Source organism: Muntiacus reevesi, chromosome 4 (assembly GCF_963930625.1).
Source record: "Muntiacus reevesi chromosome 4, mMunRee1.1, whole genome shotgun sequence".
In the NCBI taxonomy this organism is placed as follows: Eukaryota; Metazoa; Chordata; class Mammalia; order Artiodactyla; family Cervidae; genus Muntiacus; species Muntiacus reevesi.
The window spans coordinates 50,435,969-50,455,934 of NC_089252.1; the positions used below are offsets into that span (position 1 = coordinate 50,435,969).

The 19,966-nt window shown below is 38.7% G+C and overlaps 1 protein-coding gene across 1 annotated transcript in view; it reads left to right on the forward strand.

Annotated features, from left to right (window-relative positions):
- The window catches only part of DCC (DCC netrin 1 receptor), an 828,232-nt gene that overhangs the window by 719,252 nt on the left and 89,014 nt on the right, over nucleotides 1-19,966 (forward strand). Inside the window, exons 24-25 of the mRNA XM_065934991.1 lie at nucleotides 5,797-5,862; nucleotides 12,429-12,591. Coding sequence (XP_065791063.1) covers nucleotides 5,797-5,862; nucleotides 12,429-12,591 — 229 coding nt within the window. The remainder of the gene's footprint in view (nucleotides 1-5,796; nucleotides 5,863-12,428; nucleotides 12,592-19,966) is intronic.

A 19,966-nucleotide genomic window follows, 5' to 3' on the forward strand; every position in this document is an offset into this window, starting at 1 on the left:
GATGAAAAGAGCTCATTCATTTTTTTTGTTAATATATGTTTGAAATATCCTAGTCATAGGCTATGATTTTGCTGCCTAGTTTTCATACCTTTTTTCAAAGTCAGCAGGGTTACCAACTCTTAGCCACATTTTTCAACCTCTGGAAAAGCATCTGCTTTAAATATATCTCAATATGATCTGTGTACTGAGCAGTAAAATTATATTCACATGACATTAATGCATTATCTTTATCCACTGGTATACAAGACAGGAAATCAATGCACTTCCCTTCATTATCACCAGAATTATCTTCAATGAAACAATTTCTAAGATCAAGAAGATATCTCAGTGCTCTGTATCCTTGGGAGGATATATATTGAATGAATGCTAGACAACCAGTCTGTCCATTTGATTTAGATTATGGCCCATATCTTGGGATCGATTGTGTGAGTTCCATTCTGAAGGACCCTCTGTTAACTTCAGTCAGGAAGAATGGATTGAAAATAGATTAGAACTACCACATTCAACTTTTTCTATGTCCTCTGCAGAATAAATATCCATTCATTCCTTTCTGAACTTATAAACATCCACTCAGAAAAACCACTCTAGAACTCAAATTCTAGTTGAATTAATCTTTTCTACAGACTTTTTTTTTGGGGGGGGGGGCTCCAAAGTCACTGCAGATAGTGACTACAGCCATGAAATTAAAAGACGCTTGCTCCTTGGAAGAAAAGCCATGACCAACATACACAGCATATTAAAAAGCAGAGACATTACTTTGTCAACAAAGGTCTGTCTAGTCAAAGTTATGGTTTTTCCAGTAGTCGTAAAGAAAGTTGAACACCAAAGAATTGAGGCTTTTGAACTCGGGTGTTGGAGAAGACTCTTGAGAGTCCCTTACACAGCAAAGAGATCCAACAACTCCATTCCAAAGGAAATCAGTCCTGAATATTAAATGGAAGGACTGATGCTGAAGCTGAAACTCCAATACTTTGGCCACCTGATGTGAAGAACTGACTCATTTGAAAAGACCCTGATGCTGGGAGGGATTGGGGGCAGGAGGAGAAGGGGAGACAGAGGATGAGATGGCTGGATGGCATCACCGACTCATGGACATGAGTTTGAGTAAACTTGGGGAGCTGGTGATGGACAGGGAGGCCTGGCGTGCTGTAGTCCATGGGGTCACCAAGAGTTGGACACGACTGAGTAACTGAACTAAACTGAGGTGCTAAACAGTTTTACCATAGGGAATATTCTTCATTTGCCCATATGTATTAAAACTTCATGTCTGATGTAAACATTATACTGTTTAATTTTACACACATACACACACTTCAGTACAAATATAGAAGCAATATTTTAAGTAATAATGTAAGAATAACATAAACATTAAGGTGTAATAGTAATAACTTACAGTATGTTTGTTATTAACACATTACAAAGTGTTCTCAGTTTAGTCACTTATCAAGTATTGAGAATATGGTATAAATGTCACTGTGGTAAGCACCAAGAAATTAATAATGAGCACACATCCCGAAAGAATTTATGTTACCTCTGCTCATTTTTCTCTCAATCCAGAGAGTAGCTAGTAAGAAAATCATGGAGACTAACTTTTACCTAAGGGAGTTTGTTTCTCTTGCCAAAATAAGATGATCTATCCTTTAAATAAAGCATAGAAAATAACTCTTTAAGTGACTTTAGCATTTATACTGTTTAAAGAGTGTAAACAGTGGAGGAGCATGAATTTTTTGGTTTGGACCTTCCTTAAAGGTATGTAAATACAATAAAGTTAAGACTGTATAAACTATTTTTAAATAACTTGAAAAAGTCCCAGTCTTCCTCTTTTCAAGTCAAATATAGGATCATGTCCTTTTTTTTTTTTTTTTTCCTCTTCTTTCTGAAACCAGAGAAAGGTGCTTTGCTTCAGTTATCAAAACTTTTTGGAAGAAATGGTTTTTTGGATGAAATTATCTAGATGAAATCCATGGTTGGTTAGGAGATTCGTTACTTTATCATCTTAATTCTGTTCCTCACCCTAATTTCTATTAGGTGATTTGGGTACAGAGTAACACAAGAGCTCTTCTTTATATTCTTGAGAATATAATACTATATTTACATAGTACATTTTCATTCCTGTTGTTCCTGTAAAATCATATTACTAATTCCTTAATGAAAAAAGAAACTACCTATCTCTAGTTTTTTGAACTATGTGGAGCTTTATTTGAATAATTTTTAAAAATTTCATACATTCACATGTATTACCTCCACAAATGTCGTGTTTAAATATCCATATATTTATTACTTATTTGTAATTTTTAATTTTGAAAAATGTTAGAGATCTAGTACCATAAGCAAAAAATGGAATCAATGGATTTAAGATAAATTTAATTGTGAAATGTACAAGACTAAAAATAACACATTATCTTTTATTTGCATGTACTTCTTTTAAAAATACTAGATAAATGAAAGATATTTTAACTGAAACCTAATAGTGATTTTATAGTAATAGTAAATCAATTTAGTAATAGTTATTTTATAGTAGGAGTTAACTTATTCTTAAATCTTTAAAGTCAGAATAAGTTAAAAATGTTTTGATATTAGCTAATATTAACCATAAATAGTCCTGTATAGGATTTGGATTCTGTGAGCCAACACTATCTGTCTTGGCAGGTTCTATATCTAATAAATCTTTTTATGCTACCCCTCCCATGAGCATCGAGGACTATGCCTTGCCTGTAGTGGGCACTTAGTATATTTTGAGTGAATTATTATCAGTTTTATGCCCCATTAAAAAATTAAGACCTCTGGGAACGAATAGTAGTTTATATCTTTGCCTTTAAGTGACTTTTCATCTTCCACAGTCTAATTAGGTCACTCTTTCCCTTAATCAGTGCTTATGAAATTCACCAAGTTTACTAAACACATCTAATGTTTCAACTACAGCAAAAAGCCCTTTTGACATGAGAAACAGTAATAGTCCAGTGTTTCATCTGACAATTTTGTGATTCTTGCCTTAAGAATGCAGGAGAATCTTCTGTTTTTAACTTGTTATTTGTGGTGGATCATCTGCCTGCCAGTGCAGGAGATGTGGATTCTATCCCTGGAATGGGAAGATCCCTAGGATGAGGAAATGGCAACCCACTCCAGTATTCTTGCCTGGAAAATTCCATGGACAGAGGAGCCTGACAGATTACAGCCCATGGTGTTGCAAAGAGTCTGACGTGACTGAGTAACCAAACACACACACACACACTTACCCAATTTGCCCATAAAAAGACTTCTTGGGATTTAAAAGACATATTTTAGAGAACAAAAACATAGAAGCACACAAAATGATATTTGATTCCACATCTTTAAATAAAGAGATCCCAGACTCCTCGATATCCCCACAATGAGTTTTGTGTGTCTTTGCTGAAGAGGTGCAATCTTGCTTGTTGATGATATCAAGTTTCCTTAAAGTGTTTCCTGTTGGATTTGTTAAGAGTTACTTAATTTTCTTTCATGGTATCCATCTAATTATAACCAACAAAATATTAACTGATGTCAGTACCTTAGATTATGTGAGTAGAATGCTTAAGTTTTCAGCTGCTCTCTTATTTCAAAAGTATCTCGAGTTCCTCTATCTTACACAGAGCTCTAACCGTATGACATCGGATATTCTTCTGCATATTGGAATTCACCATGTAATCAATAGCCTCACTGAGTCTAAAGGGTGCTATACCCACAGAGATTTATGTTTAAGTAATATATGGATGTGCTCAGGGGCTTGTTTCTGCATCTTCCCACAAACTAGCTGGGAGAGTAAGAAAGTTCATTAAAAAGACATTTGTCAGGATGCTAGAGGAATAGGAAAAATCCTCCACAGGCTATGTACCTAATTTCCAGCCAATACAGAATGACTCCCAACAGGAATCATTTATTGCTTTAGTGGCTTAAGTGACGGGGCTGTTAGCATCTCTTTTGGCTGACTGCTTTGCGATCTAGTTGCTTTCAGCTGTGCGAAAAGTCATCTTAATATTCATACAGAACTTCTGTCTCACTTCATTTCTTCCAACCTTGATCTGTCGGTGTCCTGTGGGCAACGCTTATTGAAATCCCAGGTGTGTCAGAGTTACACAAACAAGGTGCTTGGGGAAAGGGTTAGGCTTATCTATGTTTCAGTCATCGCCCCCCAAAATGTCTTCACAATTGTTTATTTCATTCTTTTTTAAGTCACTCAGTCATGACCAACTCTTTGTGACCCCATGGAGTGTAGCCCATCAGAATCCTCTGTCCATGGGATTTCCCAGGCAAGAATATTGGGGTGCGTAGCCATCCCGTTCTCCAGGGGATCTTCCTGACCCAGGAATCGAACCTGTGTCTTCTACATTGCGGGTGGATTCTTCACCATCCAAGCCACTAGGGAAGCCCAGTCACCACCATTCCTTCCTGCTTCACACACCGGAACCTCCATCCTAATTCCCACTTGTTTGTATACCCAGAGCCATTGACCAGCAGATTTTAAATGTACCAATTTATCCTGGAGACAGAACATAATGTGATTGGATTAATTTATCAATGCTTGCTGGAAACTTAAAAGAGGAAGTGAGGGGTCAGCTTTAGCTTGTTTAGAAGAGTATTTTCATACTCTTGACACTGAAAGAATTTTTTTAAAAATTATGAATGCATGGTCTGGTAACAAGACTTGTTTCGTCACAATTCTTTTGCAAATAAAATGACAAGCTCTTGGAAAAGCTGTAGTTAAAAGCGCTAACTATAGAAAGTTTGGTATGCAGAGGAATGCCACAGGAGCAGGACTTGGAAGTCTTCAAAAAGAAAAAAAAAAAAATCTGTAAATCTGACAAAAACAATGAGTGTTATCCTAGCTGGCTTCCTCAACATCACCCACTGATGATAACCACTTTCAGAAATCACACTCCAAAGTGAATAAAGAATTATCTGCACTCTTGTGTTTGTATAGAGATTCAATTCCCAAATGTTTTTTTTTTCTAATAGATATTCTAGAACTCAAAATCTAATCAAATAATTACAGTTCTACAAACATACCAATAGAAAAGGGAATTACCTGTAGTGAAAAACTGTTAATTAAATGTGGATGATAGCATAATTACTTCTGGTTAATGTCTGGCTCAGTTCTCTTAAAGACTACTCTTGTAATTGTTGAACACCTATTAGAAGGCAGTGCTTCCAATAATGTGATGCTCAAGAAACCTTGTTTCTTAGTGTATTTGTAAGAAATAGGCTATGTGGATTGTGACACACCCCCTAGTCTTTATTCCATATTCAATAGTTCATTCTCAGGCACCTACTTGGCATATAACACAAAGACAACTTACCAGGCAAAAAGTACTGTCCCCTTGTAAACTAGTAATGCTAATTTGCCACAAAATCACGTCTAGTGGGCAACAGCCTAGACTAGACCCCTTGAAGCAAGGAGTAGGCGGGCTCTGTCTCTCTAGGAGCCAACACCCCCGTTCCTTCTGTTCGGAGATGTTCAAGATAAACACTTAGATCAACACTGATGTACCTGTTGGCGGCCTGTTAACAAGGATATTGGAGGAAAAAAAAGAGGAAGTGAGGGGTCAGCTTTAGCTTGTTTAGAAGAGTATTTTCATGACAGATTTTTCCTCACACATAGAAAATAGCATTTTCTTGCAAAGTATAATGGTATCACTATTTTCAGGCTGTCTTTGAGGTAGATAAATTTAATCTTACTCAGTTTTTTTATTTTTAAATACTATTGTTGTCTGTTTTGTTTCACTTGTGTTTCCATGTTGTAGGTCCACTAACATTCTGATATATTTTCCCAATGAACAGGTCGCCATGGAGATGGAAGTTATTGGCCAGTTGATACGAATTTGATTGATAGAAGCACTCTGAATGGTAAGTATATAAATTCGGTTCTATTGGATTAATCATATTAATTTAAATGGTTAATTCTAGCATGTTTGAGGCAAATTTTCTATTGACTGCAAGTGCCAATAACCTCAAACTTAGGGTTTTAGTGGGGATAATACAAGCATGAAATTATTAGTAAACTTGGAGCTTATTTCACCAGGAGACAGTGGCAATGAGAGCTGACAAGTACACAAAATAGTCAGTTAGAAAAGCCTAGACATAGAGAATTTTATAAATGATGCAGGGCTGTTAACTATCTCAGTCTGAAAGTACTCTATGTATTTGAAATATTTCCAAAAATGAAATTTTATTAAAGAGAGGTGACGTCAAAAGTACAGCAAGCTGAAACCCATTCAGTTTCATTAACTGAAGTTTCTAGGACTTTTTGAAGAGTCAGAGTGCCAGGAAATTAAGAGGCAATCTATACAGACAATTGAGAAGGAACAATTATTTCCTCACAGTTTCCATCACTGCTGAACAATGGTTATATATGTTACAGATGAAGCAAATGTAAGCCATGAACACAGAACAATATATTTCTTAAATGGTGTGTCCTAAAGAACACTAATCTTGGACAGAAATGCCCAATGGAACAGCTAAAAATACTGGAGGCCCAGTAAAATTTGTATTATTTCTAATTGCCTAAGAGCTGAGGCAAAGAAAAATATTGCAAGGGATTACCATCTCAATGCATGCAGGCCTCTCAATGTACATATCCATAGGCAACTAGAAATAATTCAAACTTAACTGAGCCTCCTGTATTCTTAATTACTAAATCTGGCAAACCTAATTTTGGATCAGTACCAAGTTTAAAAGTTTGGTATTGACTATTTGAATTTACCCCTCAAAAGAGAATGAATTCCTAATCAAAAAGAAACCCTAGCCCAAATTTGACATGGACAGATAAGTCAACAGATAAGAACTTTTCTTTTCACAGGAGGCAGACTTCAGATGAAGAGAATGACAGTAATTGAGAGAAATGCATGTTATTGTATTTTTGTTTTTACTATTTAAGATTCCTAGTGAGAAATATAATTGTATTTAAATTTTGATCTGATATGCATTATCTCACAGGAGAGAGTCATGAAGATAAATAAATGACATCCAATGATTCTGAGCCATTTTAGATAGATTATTGGCATTAACCCTTCTCAGATTTCTGCATCACTTAATGATGTTCTAGGCATTTCCTATTAAATGAGTGGGATGAACAAAGTACCTGAAACATTTCTAGAAACCCTACTGAAATAACTAATTATTACAGGCTATATGATTAATTAAGGTGATCTGCTAACCTCAGAGACATGGATGGTAGAGGGCATGCTTAATCTATTTCCTATTCTTTTTTGCTATCCAGTAAATGATGGTAAGTATTAATATGTAATTTGCCTTTAGCTTGTGCTCTTATATGCAAGTCAGCAAAGGCATTTGAAAGCTCTACCTTCCTAATTAAAATTCTGCCAACATCTTGTACCATAGGAAGAGGGTATATTTTCAAATTATATATACAAATGACACCTTGACTGATAAAACTCTAACACCCCCCACCTTTGCAAAGTAGGCTACATCAACAAGAACACTTTAAAATCTTGAGTTTTTGAACCTCACATACAATGAAAATTTCATACATCTCCTTATGTAGTGACAGAATTATAGAGGTTTCCTATCTCTCCTTTTACTTGCTGGATTCATCCTTCAAAGGATTGTAATAGAATAATGGTTTACTGTCAGAATACTCAAGCCAGTTGCAAATAAATTTAGAGCTTGCTAATCATTTACTTTCTCTTATGTGTCACTCTTTTAAAAGCAACGCTCTTGGAATTCAAATAAAGAAAAACAAGCTATAGTTCATGTTTATTCTTGAAGTTGGAAGCCCTTAATTAAATTGAGGAAACTGAAGAGGCTTCCTAAATTATTTTCTGATGACAGGTAGAATCAAAGCTAATATGCAGTGATATGATAGTATTTTACTTTTATGATGCATTCAATTTTATGGTTCACCTTCTTACAGCAGGAGAATCTTCAACTTCTGAAAATGTGATTTTGTAGTTTATATTTGTCTGAAGGATAACAACAGTGAAAATTACTTCAATTCAGTTGTTTTCTTATGGGGGAAGATAAATCACCAATTATGTTGGTAGCTTTTCCCACAGTTTTCAAAATTAATAATTTTGGTAAAGAAATCTACAAACCCTACAAAAATGTTGTTTTATTGGCTTCAACCTTTGAAAACTCAATTAATTTGACAGATGTGATACTTTAGTGAAGCATTATTTTAAAATTAATGTTATTGATTAATTTTTTAGTGTTTAGAACCATATATGGTATTCTGAAAAACATGACTTAAATGCTGCATTTAGGAGAAAAAGCCATGATTTGCCCTCCAGTTTTGAAAACCTTTGTTTATTTAACTCAATAGCATTTTAACTAACCTAAATAGAGTATGCAGAGAAGCTCTTTCCATATTTGCAGGAGATGGTCATTCTGAGGTTGGTAAGGTATTACAGGGCACCCAACAGACACCTTAATGCCAAAAGAAAGGTCCAGAAATAAAATTTTACACTCAATTCCCTGATGTAAAGATAATTGGAGCATCTCAGGTGTCTCAAGTTCTAGTCTACAAGAGTCTGTGCCCACCTACTATCTAAACATCTAAAATGATGTTAAGGACCTCAGACTAATCCCAAGCTCCAGGTATTGGAAGTGCCTTTGTCATGGTTTAGAAATGTGTGAATCAAGTCACTTACATTTTTGGACCTCAATTTTCATCAGAACATAGGAAGTGTTCAGCGATCAGGATTTCTCAACCACAGAACTATTTCCATCTGGGACTGAATAACGTTTGTCGTTGGGCTCCCCCTGTGCACTGTGGGAAGTGTAGCAGCATCCCTGGCCATTATCCACCAGGGGCCGGTAGGATTTCTTCTCCACTCTGTTGGAACAACCCAAACTGTCTCTAGACATTGCCAAATTTCCTCGTGTGGGGTAAAATCTCCCCAGTTTAAAGACCACTCATCTTGATTAGCAACCTCCAGAAGTTGTTACAAGGTACATGGGTCCCCTGAGAAGCTCCGTGAAAAAAGTTTTCCATCGTCAATAAGCATTGGGAAACTCATTTGATATTGACTTCTCTTTGGCCAGGTCCTCGCCTTCTCCTGAACACTAGTGTTGAGAGTGCGTCTCTGGTCACTGTATGCCCTTGATTCGGTGATCTCCACTCAAGGCTTCAGATTCCATCTACACGCCAGCTCCCACATGTACATCTCTAACACAGACCTTCCGGTCGCCTCTTTATGATTCATCATGAGACCTCAACTCTGACCTATTCAAGACTGAACCTCTGTTCTTGCCCCACTGAGTCTGCCTGTACTTTCACCCTCTCCCCCACCCTAGACATCAGGACTGCTGCTGAGGCCCGAACCTTCCTTTCTACCCTCCCCCATGTGCAATCCAGCTTGTTCATTTCCTTGCCAGCTCTATGGTGTACCTGTCCTCTCTGCTTGACTGAAATTGCCACCATCTCAGTTTAAGGGATCATCTCCTCTTAACCTGGCGAATTCAGTATCCTCTTAGCTGGTCTGTTTTTCCACCACCAAGTCCTCTCCATGTAGAGGGAAGAGATATCTCCTTAGAACAAATGAAGTCTGTCACTTTGCTGAAAACTCTTAAACCATTTGTAGCTTTACCAAGGATGATTGAATGGGATCTACAAGGCTCATATGAGCAGGGTCTTGTTTATCTTTCCCACCTCATTTTCTGCCATTTCCTCTTTGTTCCCAGTGTTCCAGACACACACACAGTCTGCCATTAGTTCCCTCATAAAGGAACAAGAACTAACTCCTAGCAATACTTTAAAAATCCGCTTAAATGTCACTTCTATAATGAGATTTCTCAGGACCCCCATCTTCTGTCACTGACCTCCTATTATATCTTCATGTTACATCTTTTTACATGAACTCTTCTTTAAAGTACCAATTGTAGAGATAACTATATATATATATATATATATAAAACAGGGAATTGAAAGCAACGATTATGCCTCTATTTTTTTTTGGGGGGGGGGTGGGATGAGCAATCAGCATTCTAATTTGGGAATTATTCTCAGACCACATAATATGTAAGACTATGGCATAAAAATTATTATGAAATCGTATGTATATATGTGGTCCCATAAATAGTTTTTAGTGGTTTCATAATCTGGCTGTTGGTCCTTCTCTCCTCTTCCAGAAACATATCTCAGAAATGGAGCTTTTGCATCTCTCTGCTATTAGCTATGCCTTGATCCCAAGTGAGAAGAAATCTGACATTCTGTTCATGTCACCATGACCCACATGGGGTACATATTTCAGGAATGGAAGACAGAACATTTAACACATAGGAACTTTTTTTTCCTTCTCTGGTCCAAGCAATTCCAATTTACATGGTCTTAAAAAATATTTACCCAGTGTTACTGCCATGTATGACTCAAACTAAGTTTGTCAGAAATGGTGAACTGTTAAATTCAAATTAAGGTAATAAAATCCATGAGCTCCCCAAATGCCTCCATTGTATGCTATCATATAAAAGGTTAATTTATACCAATCAGGTAATTTATTAAGAACAGAAAGGGCATATTGAGGTATAACTGCAACATGATTTTTTAAATTGTAAGTAAAACTAACAAAGTTCTGACCTTACTTGCCTCACTCCTTTGTCATAAAGGAAAAAGTTGCTTCAAGGAAACCTTATTTCTTTCATTTATAATGAGAATCTTTTAACAATAAGTACTGTGTAAAGACTTGATGAGTTACCTGCCCCTGAGATTCAAGTTATATTGGTAGCATTTATTGTTTTCCAATAATATTGAGTCAACAATAATGTATTTAAAATTAGGTGACTATCTTTTCAAAAAAAACCCCAACGATTCCTAAATAAGTTAGTTATCAAAAGATAGTGTTTCACTTTTAAGGCAAGTGCTGGGTTATTGTATTCACTTGTGAAAGCAAGTTACTATATCTTTCACACTGAATATTATCTACAAGCTTTCTAGGACATTTGGAGTTTAGAAGTCCACACCAAAAGTATCCCAAGTGGCATGGTAGATTATTAAGTTAGGCAAAATTTTATTTAATATTTCAGTAGTCTAGTGATATTATAAGCAATTACTCTGTGTAGGGCACTGAGATAGTTGTTTTGCATGTATTTTTTTTTCTAATTCTGACAGTAACTACATACAGTAAATATTATTATTTCCATTTTACAGATAAAGGCATGAAAAAAGCTATTTAAAGGCTCATTAGTCACGCTTGTTTATGTAAGCAAATTATCATTCTGCTATTTTCACTTAAATATTGTCTGCCATGAGGTACAGTTGCAAAACAGGAAAAAAAAATTATATTAGAGGTTTATGGCACTCTTTTCAACCCTGTGGCTGCTTTTAAGTAGGATTCATATACCCTTGACAGGTTGAAAATTAAATGTGCTTTATAGATAGCTGCTTTAAAGGAATGGAAAGTGTGAGTGATGGGTGTCAAATAGTTTGTCTTTCACAGCATCAAATAAATAATGTTTTCTCAGCCTGTTCTGATTCATGTCATGGTGGAATCTTATCACCCAAAGCAGCATGCTTCCCGTCCTCCCCACTTTCTATTCCGTGTGAAAGCGTAATTATGTTTTTTCTTTGAGATATAATTCACATACCATAAATTCACCCTTTGAAAGTACACAACTCGGTGGTTTTTAGCAGTTTCACAAGGTTCTACCACCATCACCACTATCTAGTTTCAGAACGTCTTCATCACTCCAAAGCGAAACCCTGTACCATTAAGCGATCTTTCGCCAATCATGTTTCCCCACATCCACTGGCAAACACTCAACTACTTTCTGTCCCTATACACTTGCCTATTCTGGATATTTCACGTAAATTGTTGTTTAGTCGCTGAGTTGCATCCAACTCTTTTGCAACCCCATGGACTGTATGTCGCCCGCCAGGCTCCTCTGTCCATGGGATTCTCCAGGCAAGAATACTGGAATGGGCTGCCATTTCCTTCTCCAGAATATCTTCCTAACCCAGAGAATGAACCTGAGTCTCTTGCATTGGCAGGCAGATTCTTTACATCACCAGGGAAACCCACAATTTCATATGAGTAGAATCATACAATATGTGGCCTTTTGTGTCTGGCTGCTTTCACTTAGCATAACAACTCCAAGGCATATGAATTTTGTATCATGTATTAATGTTTCCTTTCTTTTTATGACTGGAGAGTATCCTGTTGTCTGAATATATCACATTTCTTCATCCGTTCATCGGTTGATGGCTTTGGGGTTTCCCACTTGCGACAATTTTGAATAAGGTAGCTATGAATATTCCCGTGTAAGTTTCTGTGTGGACTTGGTTTCATTTATCATGGGTATAGATAACTTAGATCTTTCTTGTCATTTTTTCATTGCCTTTTCCCCCCAGCGTCAGGAGTGCCCAGAACACTAGGAACTCTGCACCCTTAGCCGAGCGTGATAAGCCATGGGCTCCCAGACATCCCTAACCTGATCTCCACTTGCCTGTCTTCCCCCAGAACCACCCATCGGCAAGATGCATCCCCCACACGGCAGCGTCACTCCTCAGAAGAACAGCAACCTGCTTGTGATCATCGTGGTCACCGTTGGCCTCATCACAGTGCTGGTGGTGGTGGTGGTGGCTGTGATTTGCACCCGGCGTTCTTCAGCCCAGCAGAGAAAGTAGGTAACAGCTAGTTGCCAGAGAAAAGTCACTGTTTGACCTGAATGCCATTTGTGTTTAGTGTTTATTGTTTTGGCTGCCACCAGTCTTAGTTGCTACTTGCTGGATCTTCACTTGCAGCATGTGGGATCTTAGTTCCCTGACCAGGGATCGGACATGTATCCCCTGCAATGGAAGCGTGGGGTCCTAACCACTGGACTGTTAGGGAAGTCCTGAATGCCATCTTTCTGAGTTAGATTTTTGATGGCCCTCTTCCTGTGCATGTTCATGACTCACCATGCATCCTTTATCTCCTCTCCTGACCCGGGCAGAAATCTTGCCTTTTGTCCATTCCAGGCCCATAAGATAAGTGGGTGAGGAAAAGGCTTGCAGATGTAATAGCAGAATCCACATGAACAAACACTTTGCACTTTTCCTTGATTTTACTTCTTTATTTTATTTTTTTTTTAATTTTGACTGCAGTGGGTCTTCGTTGAGCGGGCTTCTCTCTGGTGGTAGTGTGCAGAAGCCCAGGCTCTAGTTGCGGCATGCCAGTTTAATTGACCTGTGGCATGTGGGATCTCAGTTGGCCGACCAGGGCTCAAACCTATATCCCCTGCATTGGAAGGCAGGTTCCTAACTGCTGGCCCAGCAGGGAAGGCCCTGATTTTAATCCTTGAGACCAGATTCTTATGTTCAAGTGAGGGTAGGTATTCCTTAAGTAACACTTAGAGAATGGACTTCACCATGTCCCTACTTATGACTCTCTCTGCAATTATGGAAGAAAGGTTGGAGATGTGTGTTCCTCTAAAAGTATTGATTTATCCCTTTTGACATGGAGGTTCATAGGCATTTAGTCAGTGCCTGTCACATGAACGACTGAGTGTAGAATACCAAAGTCAGCATAGTTACAATGCTATGGTGCGTGTAGTTTGGAGGCGGTAGTTAACGATGGAAGAGAGATTCCAAAAATTCAAAATGATTCAGACTGCCTGGCTCTGGTTGACTTTCAGAAATTAAAAATTTTGAGGGTCTTAAAAATATTTTCATATCATGCAGCCCTAGGTAATAATACAGAGAATGATACATCAAAGTACAAAGTTTGAAATGGAAAGGAGGTTTGATTCAGCTTATCACCTCCCAGCAAAACCCTCTAACCAGCATATTAACCTTGTACCAGTCAGCTGTGGGAATCAGAAATAATCTTCTGGTTATTTTATGCCTGTCTAGCATTTTTCAAATTCAGCCTGGTACGGTTTTTCTCACCTGTGCTATTCTCACTGGATTGGCTATAATAGGCTTTTCCCTTAATTTATGCTTGTTTTTGGCCTGAGGCATGGTGCTATGCATGCCTGAGGCATGGGCTCACAGGTGGCTGGTGTGACTATATACAACACACATTGCTAGAGAAAGATTCTCTAGCAAATAATATTCTGTCTTCCCTTGGAAATACCTCAGGTTTTCTCTCTTTTTAAAAAATCCTATGATCCTGTTTGTTGATTTCTACTGTATTTTCTAGCATTTTTAAGTAAGGTATTTAGTAACAATATACAGGAAGATTTCCATACTGAAGAAAGTAAAATAAAGGTATAGATGCAGTCTTTTCATTTATTTAGATGGCTGGTCAAATTTTATATACAGTTGCATTCATTTGACTAGACTGTCTTGGAGCTGATGATAGCTGGTGTGCTGGTCCATTTTTCCCCAATAGGAAACCAGATAGAATGAGATATACAGGGTAGGTCTCCTGTATAAGCTTAAGCTTTCAGGGAAGTCTTAGGGCTTCCCTGGTGGTTCAGATGGTAAAGAATCTGCCTGCATTGCAGGAGACCCAGATTCAGTCCCTGGGTTGGGATCCCCTGGAGAAGGGAAGGGCCACCCACTTTAGTATTCTTGCCTGGAGAATTCCATGCAAAGATGAGCCTGGTGGGCTACAGCCCATGGAGTCACAGAGTCAGACAAGATTGAGCAGCTAACACACACAGTCACACACTGAGCTTCTCGAGTGCTGGGCACTTAGTAAGCCTCTGGGGGGAAATCACTGTGATTGAGTAAGTCATTGAACAATCTCTTGGTCCAGCAATCCCAGGAAAGGGCTTTTGTAACCAAAGAAGAGTGGAAAATCAAAGCCGCAGGTCTCTGAGGCAGCGTTAAGAAGGATTCACTGAGATGGAAGCAAAGACGGTGGTGGTTTCAGGCCTTCCTTTATGCCAGTTTTAAAAACATGGAGTCATCCACTAAAACTAATTGAATGAGTTGAATCATCTGTAGTGTGGTCTTTTGTCTTCATCATGTTCATCGCTGTGAGAAGAATGTCTGAGGGTCTTACTGAATCCATGAACTGGATTCCTGAACCTATCCTGTTTCTCCGCAGAGAAGAACGCTAGTCTTCTCCATATTACAGATGTGGGATTTGATGCTATTTTGAGAAACCCTCAAATTGCCCGAAACCACACCCTAAGCACTTTGTTAGGAGCTCAAAGGTTTTATTTAGGAAGAGAAGAGGCTGAACCCTGGAATGGCTTGTTTATATTTTAATTTACTTTTTGAGTTAATTAATTAATTAGGCTGCATCAGGTCTTAGTGGTGCCACGGGGAATCTCTGTTGCATCCTGCGTGGGCTCAGGAGTTGCAGGACATGGGCTCCAGAGGACAGGGGCGCAGCAGTTGGTGCACACAAGCTTAGTTGTTCCAGATCATGTTTTTTTAAAAAATTAATGTATTTGTTTATTTAAGGCTGCCCTGGGGTCTTCGTTGGTGCCCTTGGACTTTCTCTAGTTGCGGACAGCGGGCTACTGTCTGGTTGCAGAGCACAGGCTCTTCGTTGCGGCTTCTCGTATTGTGGAGCATGGGCTCTCGGCACTCAGGCTTCAGTCATTGTAGCCTGAGAGCTCGGTACTTGTGGCTCGCAGGCCCTAGGACATACAGGCCCCAGGAAGTTTTAGCACGCGGGCTCCATAGCAGTGGAGCACGGGCTTAGTTGCTCTGTGACACGTGGAATCGTCCTGCACCAGGGATCAAATCCGTATCTCCTGCATTGACAGGCAGATTCTTACCCACTGTACCACCGGAAGGCTGAGCATGTGGAATCTTAGTTTCCCAACCAAGGATCAAACCCATGTCCCCTGCATTCCAAGGTGCATTCTTAGCCACTGGACCTCCAGGGAAGTCCCTGACTTGTTTTTAAAATTAGGAAATGAATAAAGAATAAAGCACTCCATGAATGATTGAAAGTCTAAAGAAAGTTAATCTATGGTTCCTATGTTATTGCACCCTGGGTTTTTCCTCACCCCATCCCCAAAGTCTCTTAATGTTTACTTGGCATCTTCATCTCTTTGTTTGTATACATTCACAAAGAAAAAGAACACGTCTCCCTTAAGATATTTTTGAATTTTAATTTAGCTTTTCTTGATTTTGCTGAGAACCTCTCCCCATACCACCACCAATGAACTTTGTAGAACAAATTAAATAATGCAGATGAAAGCAAAATCAATTCTAATTTGAAACAGAAATAATGTCCATTACAGGCCTCTCAGAAATGGGAGTTTAATGTGATTAATAAGGTGAAGTAGGAAACATCCATGGGCTTCTTCAATATTTCTTTATCTAGAACTGCTGGAGAATATAAATTGTCTTTGTGTTTTATTGGAGGACTTGAATTATATCCAAATGGATTTGAAGCATATTTTTGTGTACTATCAGTAATACTTCATTCACGTTAGTGTCTACACATTTTGTTCTGTGATTTATGTAATGATGAGGTAATGAGCTAGCTTGTCTGACTCATATTCTAGTTGGTAAGCTTTTATGTTATAAAATAACTAACAGAAGTTAGAACCCAAGTTCTAGTTCTGATTATATCACCTCTTTAATTAAATTAATGGTATTTAATTAAACCTAAATGAAGACCTAATCTCTGAACGTCAGGTTCCTCAAATAAAGTGAAAGTGAAAGTCACTCAGTTGTGTCTGACTCTTTGAGACCCCATGGACTATACTGTCCATGGAATTCTCCATGCCAGAATACTGGAGTGGGTAGCCTTTCCCTTCTCCAGGGGCTCTTCCCAGCCCAGGGATCGAACCCAGATCTCCCACATTGCAGGCAGATTCTTTAGCCAGAAGGGATTGGATTTTTGGATTCTGAGCCAGAAGGGAAGCCCTTCCTCAAAGAAATGGGAATAAATACTTTCTATCAACTCTCTACCACCAAAATTCTGTATGAACTATTACTAAATTATAAAATTTCATGGTAGCATTTAGATTCAAATTCACATGAAATAAAAATAACTTTACATTTCTTTTTAGTTATGAACTTAAATTTGTACTACTCTGAAGAGACTTCCCTTACACATCTTGAATTAGTGAGATTATAGTAGAATATCATAGTATGGAAATTTTATGTGTGTGTGTGTGTTTGCCTCAGTTTTTAAAAAAATATATATCTATTTTATTCGGAGGATAATTACAATATTGTGAAGGTTTTTGTCCTGTATCAACCTAGATGTCCATCAGCAGATAAATGAATAAGGAAGCTGTGGTACCTATATACAATGGAATACTACTCAGCTATAAAAAGGAACACATTTGCGTCAGTTTTAATGAGGTGGAAAATTTGTGTTTTCTGGCTTAAATTGATGGGGAATTTCAGTGCTTTGGTATTTTCCTAGCTAAAATGTAGAACATTTATTATAAGTTAGAATGTATCTATAGATACTAAAGGCAAAATATTTGACATTGAGACTATCCTGGAAATTCTGGACACACGACTACCACATGGACACATGGGTAGAGTTGTCTGAATATATTAAATTTAAATGTGAACTACAGCCTGGAGTAAAATGGGTGCCCAGCTGGTTTGGTTCTTACCCATTCGCATCCCCAGCAGACCAATTAAAAATGAAAAAAGAAACTCTTCTTAGAGTTACAGATTATTGGCAAAGTAAGGAACAGATAGCATAAAGAGTCGGTAGAGAAACCTTGAAATATTTCCAAGTCAATAACGACAAATTTTTATTATTCCAATCAAGTGATTACTATGTGCTTAGTGTGTGATCTACAAAGGAACAGATCTGGTTACTGTTAACTCTGGAGATAAAAACGTTTCTGCAGTTTCCCAGGGGCTTCCTGACGTTTTAACTGTATGTTACCATTTCGTCCTCTCTACTTTTCAGCTTTCTTACGTGCCATGCCCCAGCGCATGCTGCTTGCTCCAGTGATGCAAAAGCCATATCACTTTTTTTATTCATTTTTGTAAACTTCCACTATCTCTCTGATCTTCACATTTCTAGTCCTTAGTACATTTCTTGGCACATTTACTATCTGTAGGGTCAGGGAGTTAGAGAAGGCAAGGTTCAGGAAAAGAACGAGACCCGCACTTTCCAGGAACAGATCACCTTTAATGAGGTGAGAAGAGGCAGCAGTCAGATTAGCGAGCTGCTGCACTAACCCAAGAAAAGAGTATATATAGGCATGTATGTGGAAATCTACTGTCTTAAGGGGGCCTGTTCTTCTCCAAGGTTGTTCAGACTAGTTATCTCTTAAACAGCTGGGGCAAGGAATTCTGGGGATCAGCCAGAGGCTGGAACCAGCTGGGAGCTGGGCATCTTCAACCTTAAATGTCCACTTTTATTTTGGGCGAGAGAGTTCTTTGTTTTGCATAGAGTGGTGAGGACCTGGAAGGGAGTTTTAACTCCAGGCTATTTTGAGTCCGTGACTTTCCTTCACTATCCATAAATGTTCACTAAATAAACAAAGAGATACATGTTGTGAAACAATGGATGATGTTGGAGAAGGGGAGTAAAGAGGTTTTTTTTCTCCTGTATCAGTGGAGGAAACCAATACACACACAGGGAGCATCTGGCCAGCTCAGTTAGACAGTGACCAGTGCAAGGTAAGTGGTGTTGAGGAAGATGAAGGGGCATGATTTAGCAATCCTAAGATTATACTGACCTAAATTGGTCAGGAAGGTGTCCTGAAGAAGATAGGCTTGAAGGGATCTTAAGTAGCTTGTAAGCAAATAGGACTGTGAAGGCGTTGTGGGCAGAAGATTGGATGGATGGATGGATGGATGGATGACTACTAGCTATCCAGATAGACAGATAAATCCATAGATAGGACAAATAAGACCTCATCAGAATTTGATCATGCTGTGGAAGCTTTGCCACAGTATGAGAAAGATCAGATAGAACCTTGAAGATTCGTTGCTCTGCCTTTATTCAAGAACACATGGATGGGAAGAGACCCTGCAGCTGTTTTTGGAAGCCAAGATTACTGGTACCTAGAAAAAAAGGTGTGTGTGTATGGGAACGATGAGCATAACATAGTCTACATCTGGGGCTTCCCCAGTGGCTCAGCGGTAAAAAATGCTCCTGCAGTGCAGAAGACATGGATTCGATCCCTGGGTTGGGAAGATGCCCTGGAGGAGGGCATGGTAACCCACTCTAGTATTCTTGCCTGAAAGATCCCATGGACAGAGGAGCCTGGCGGGCTATCGCCCATGGGACTGCAAAGAGTTGGACACGACTGAAGTGACTGAGCATGCACACATTCTTCGTCTAATAGGAAAACCTAGCCTTATGCTAAAAAACTAAGAAAACCAAATCACTCACTAAAGACAGTGCTTCTCAAAGTTTTGGTGCATCAGATTTCCCTCGAGGGCTGTTAAAACACAGCCTGCGGGGTCTCAACCCCATTTGCAAGTTTCTGATGGGGCAGGACCTGCGAACGTGCATTTCTGACAATTCCCAAGGTAATGCCGGCGCTGCTGGTCCAAGGACAAGCTTCAGGAACCACTGCGCTGGGTTCGTCTCCGTACAGGGTTCCAGTGGTGAGACAGAGGAACTGGGGACGAAAATAGGCAGCAGCTACTTAGTCTGGGAGCCAGCAGATAGACGAAAGGTTGGCGTGACAGTTGTTCCTACAGGTTTTTGGACAAACTCCACACAATTTAGTTTTGAGCAGATGTTGGTTTTACTACAGCCCAGCTACATGGACCACTGGGCTACTACCAGCAGGGGAGGGGCCTCTCCAAGGCCAGAGACTTCTCTCTTGAGAAGAGACATTATAGAAAACAGAAGAGGTTAGATGGTCTGCCATAGAACATATACAACAAAGAAAGAAAGTCTGCTTAGAAATCTTTAGATGGTTGATAACTGTCGGCTGAGTGAATGAGCAGCTTCTCGGAAGTGGTCGTGATCTGATTAAAATCCATCAGAAAAATGCTTATGCATTTTATCAGGAATAATAATTTGTTTCCAAGTGGAGGTTATAAATCATAACATACTAAAAAGTTTCTGCCTTGAACAAATTTAGAACTTTTTTTTAAAATAGAATATGCCCTGAGATGCTTGGTACTGAAGTCATGGGGTCTGGTAAATGAATGAATGAATGAGGCATG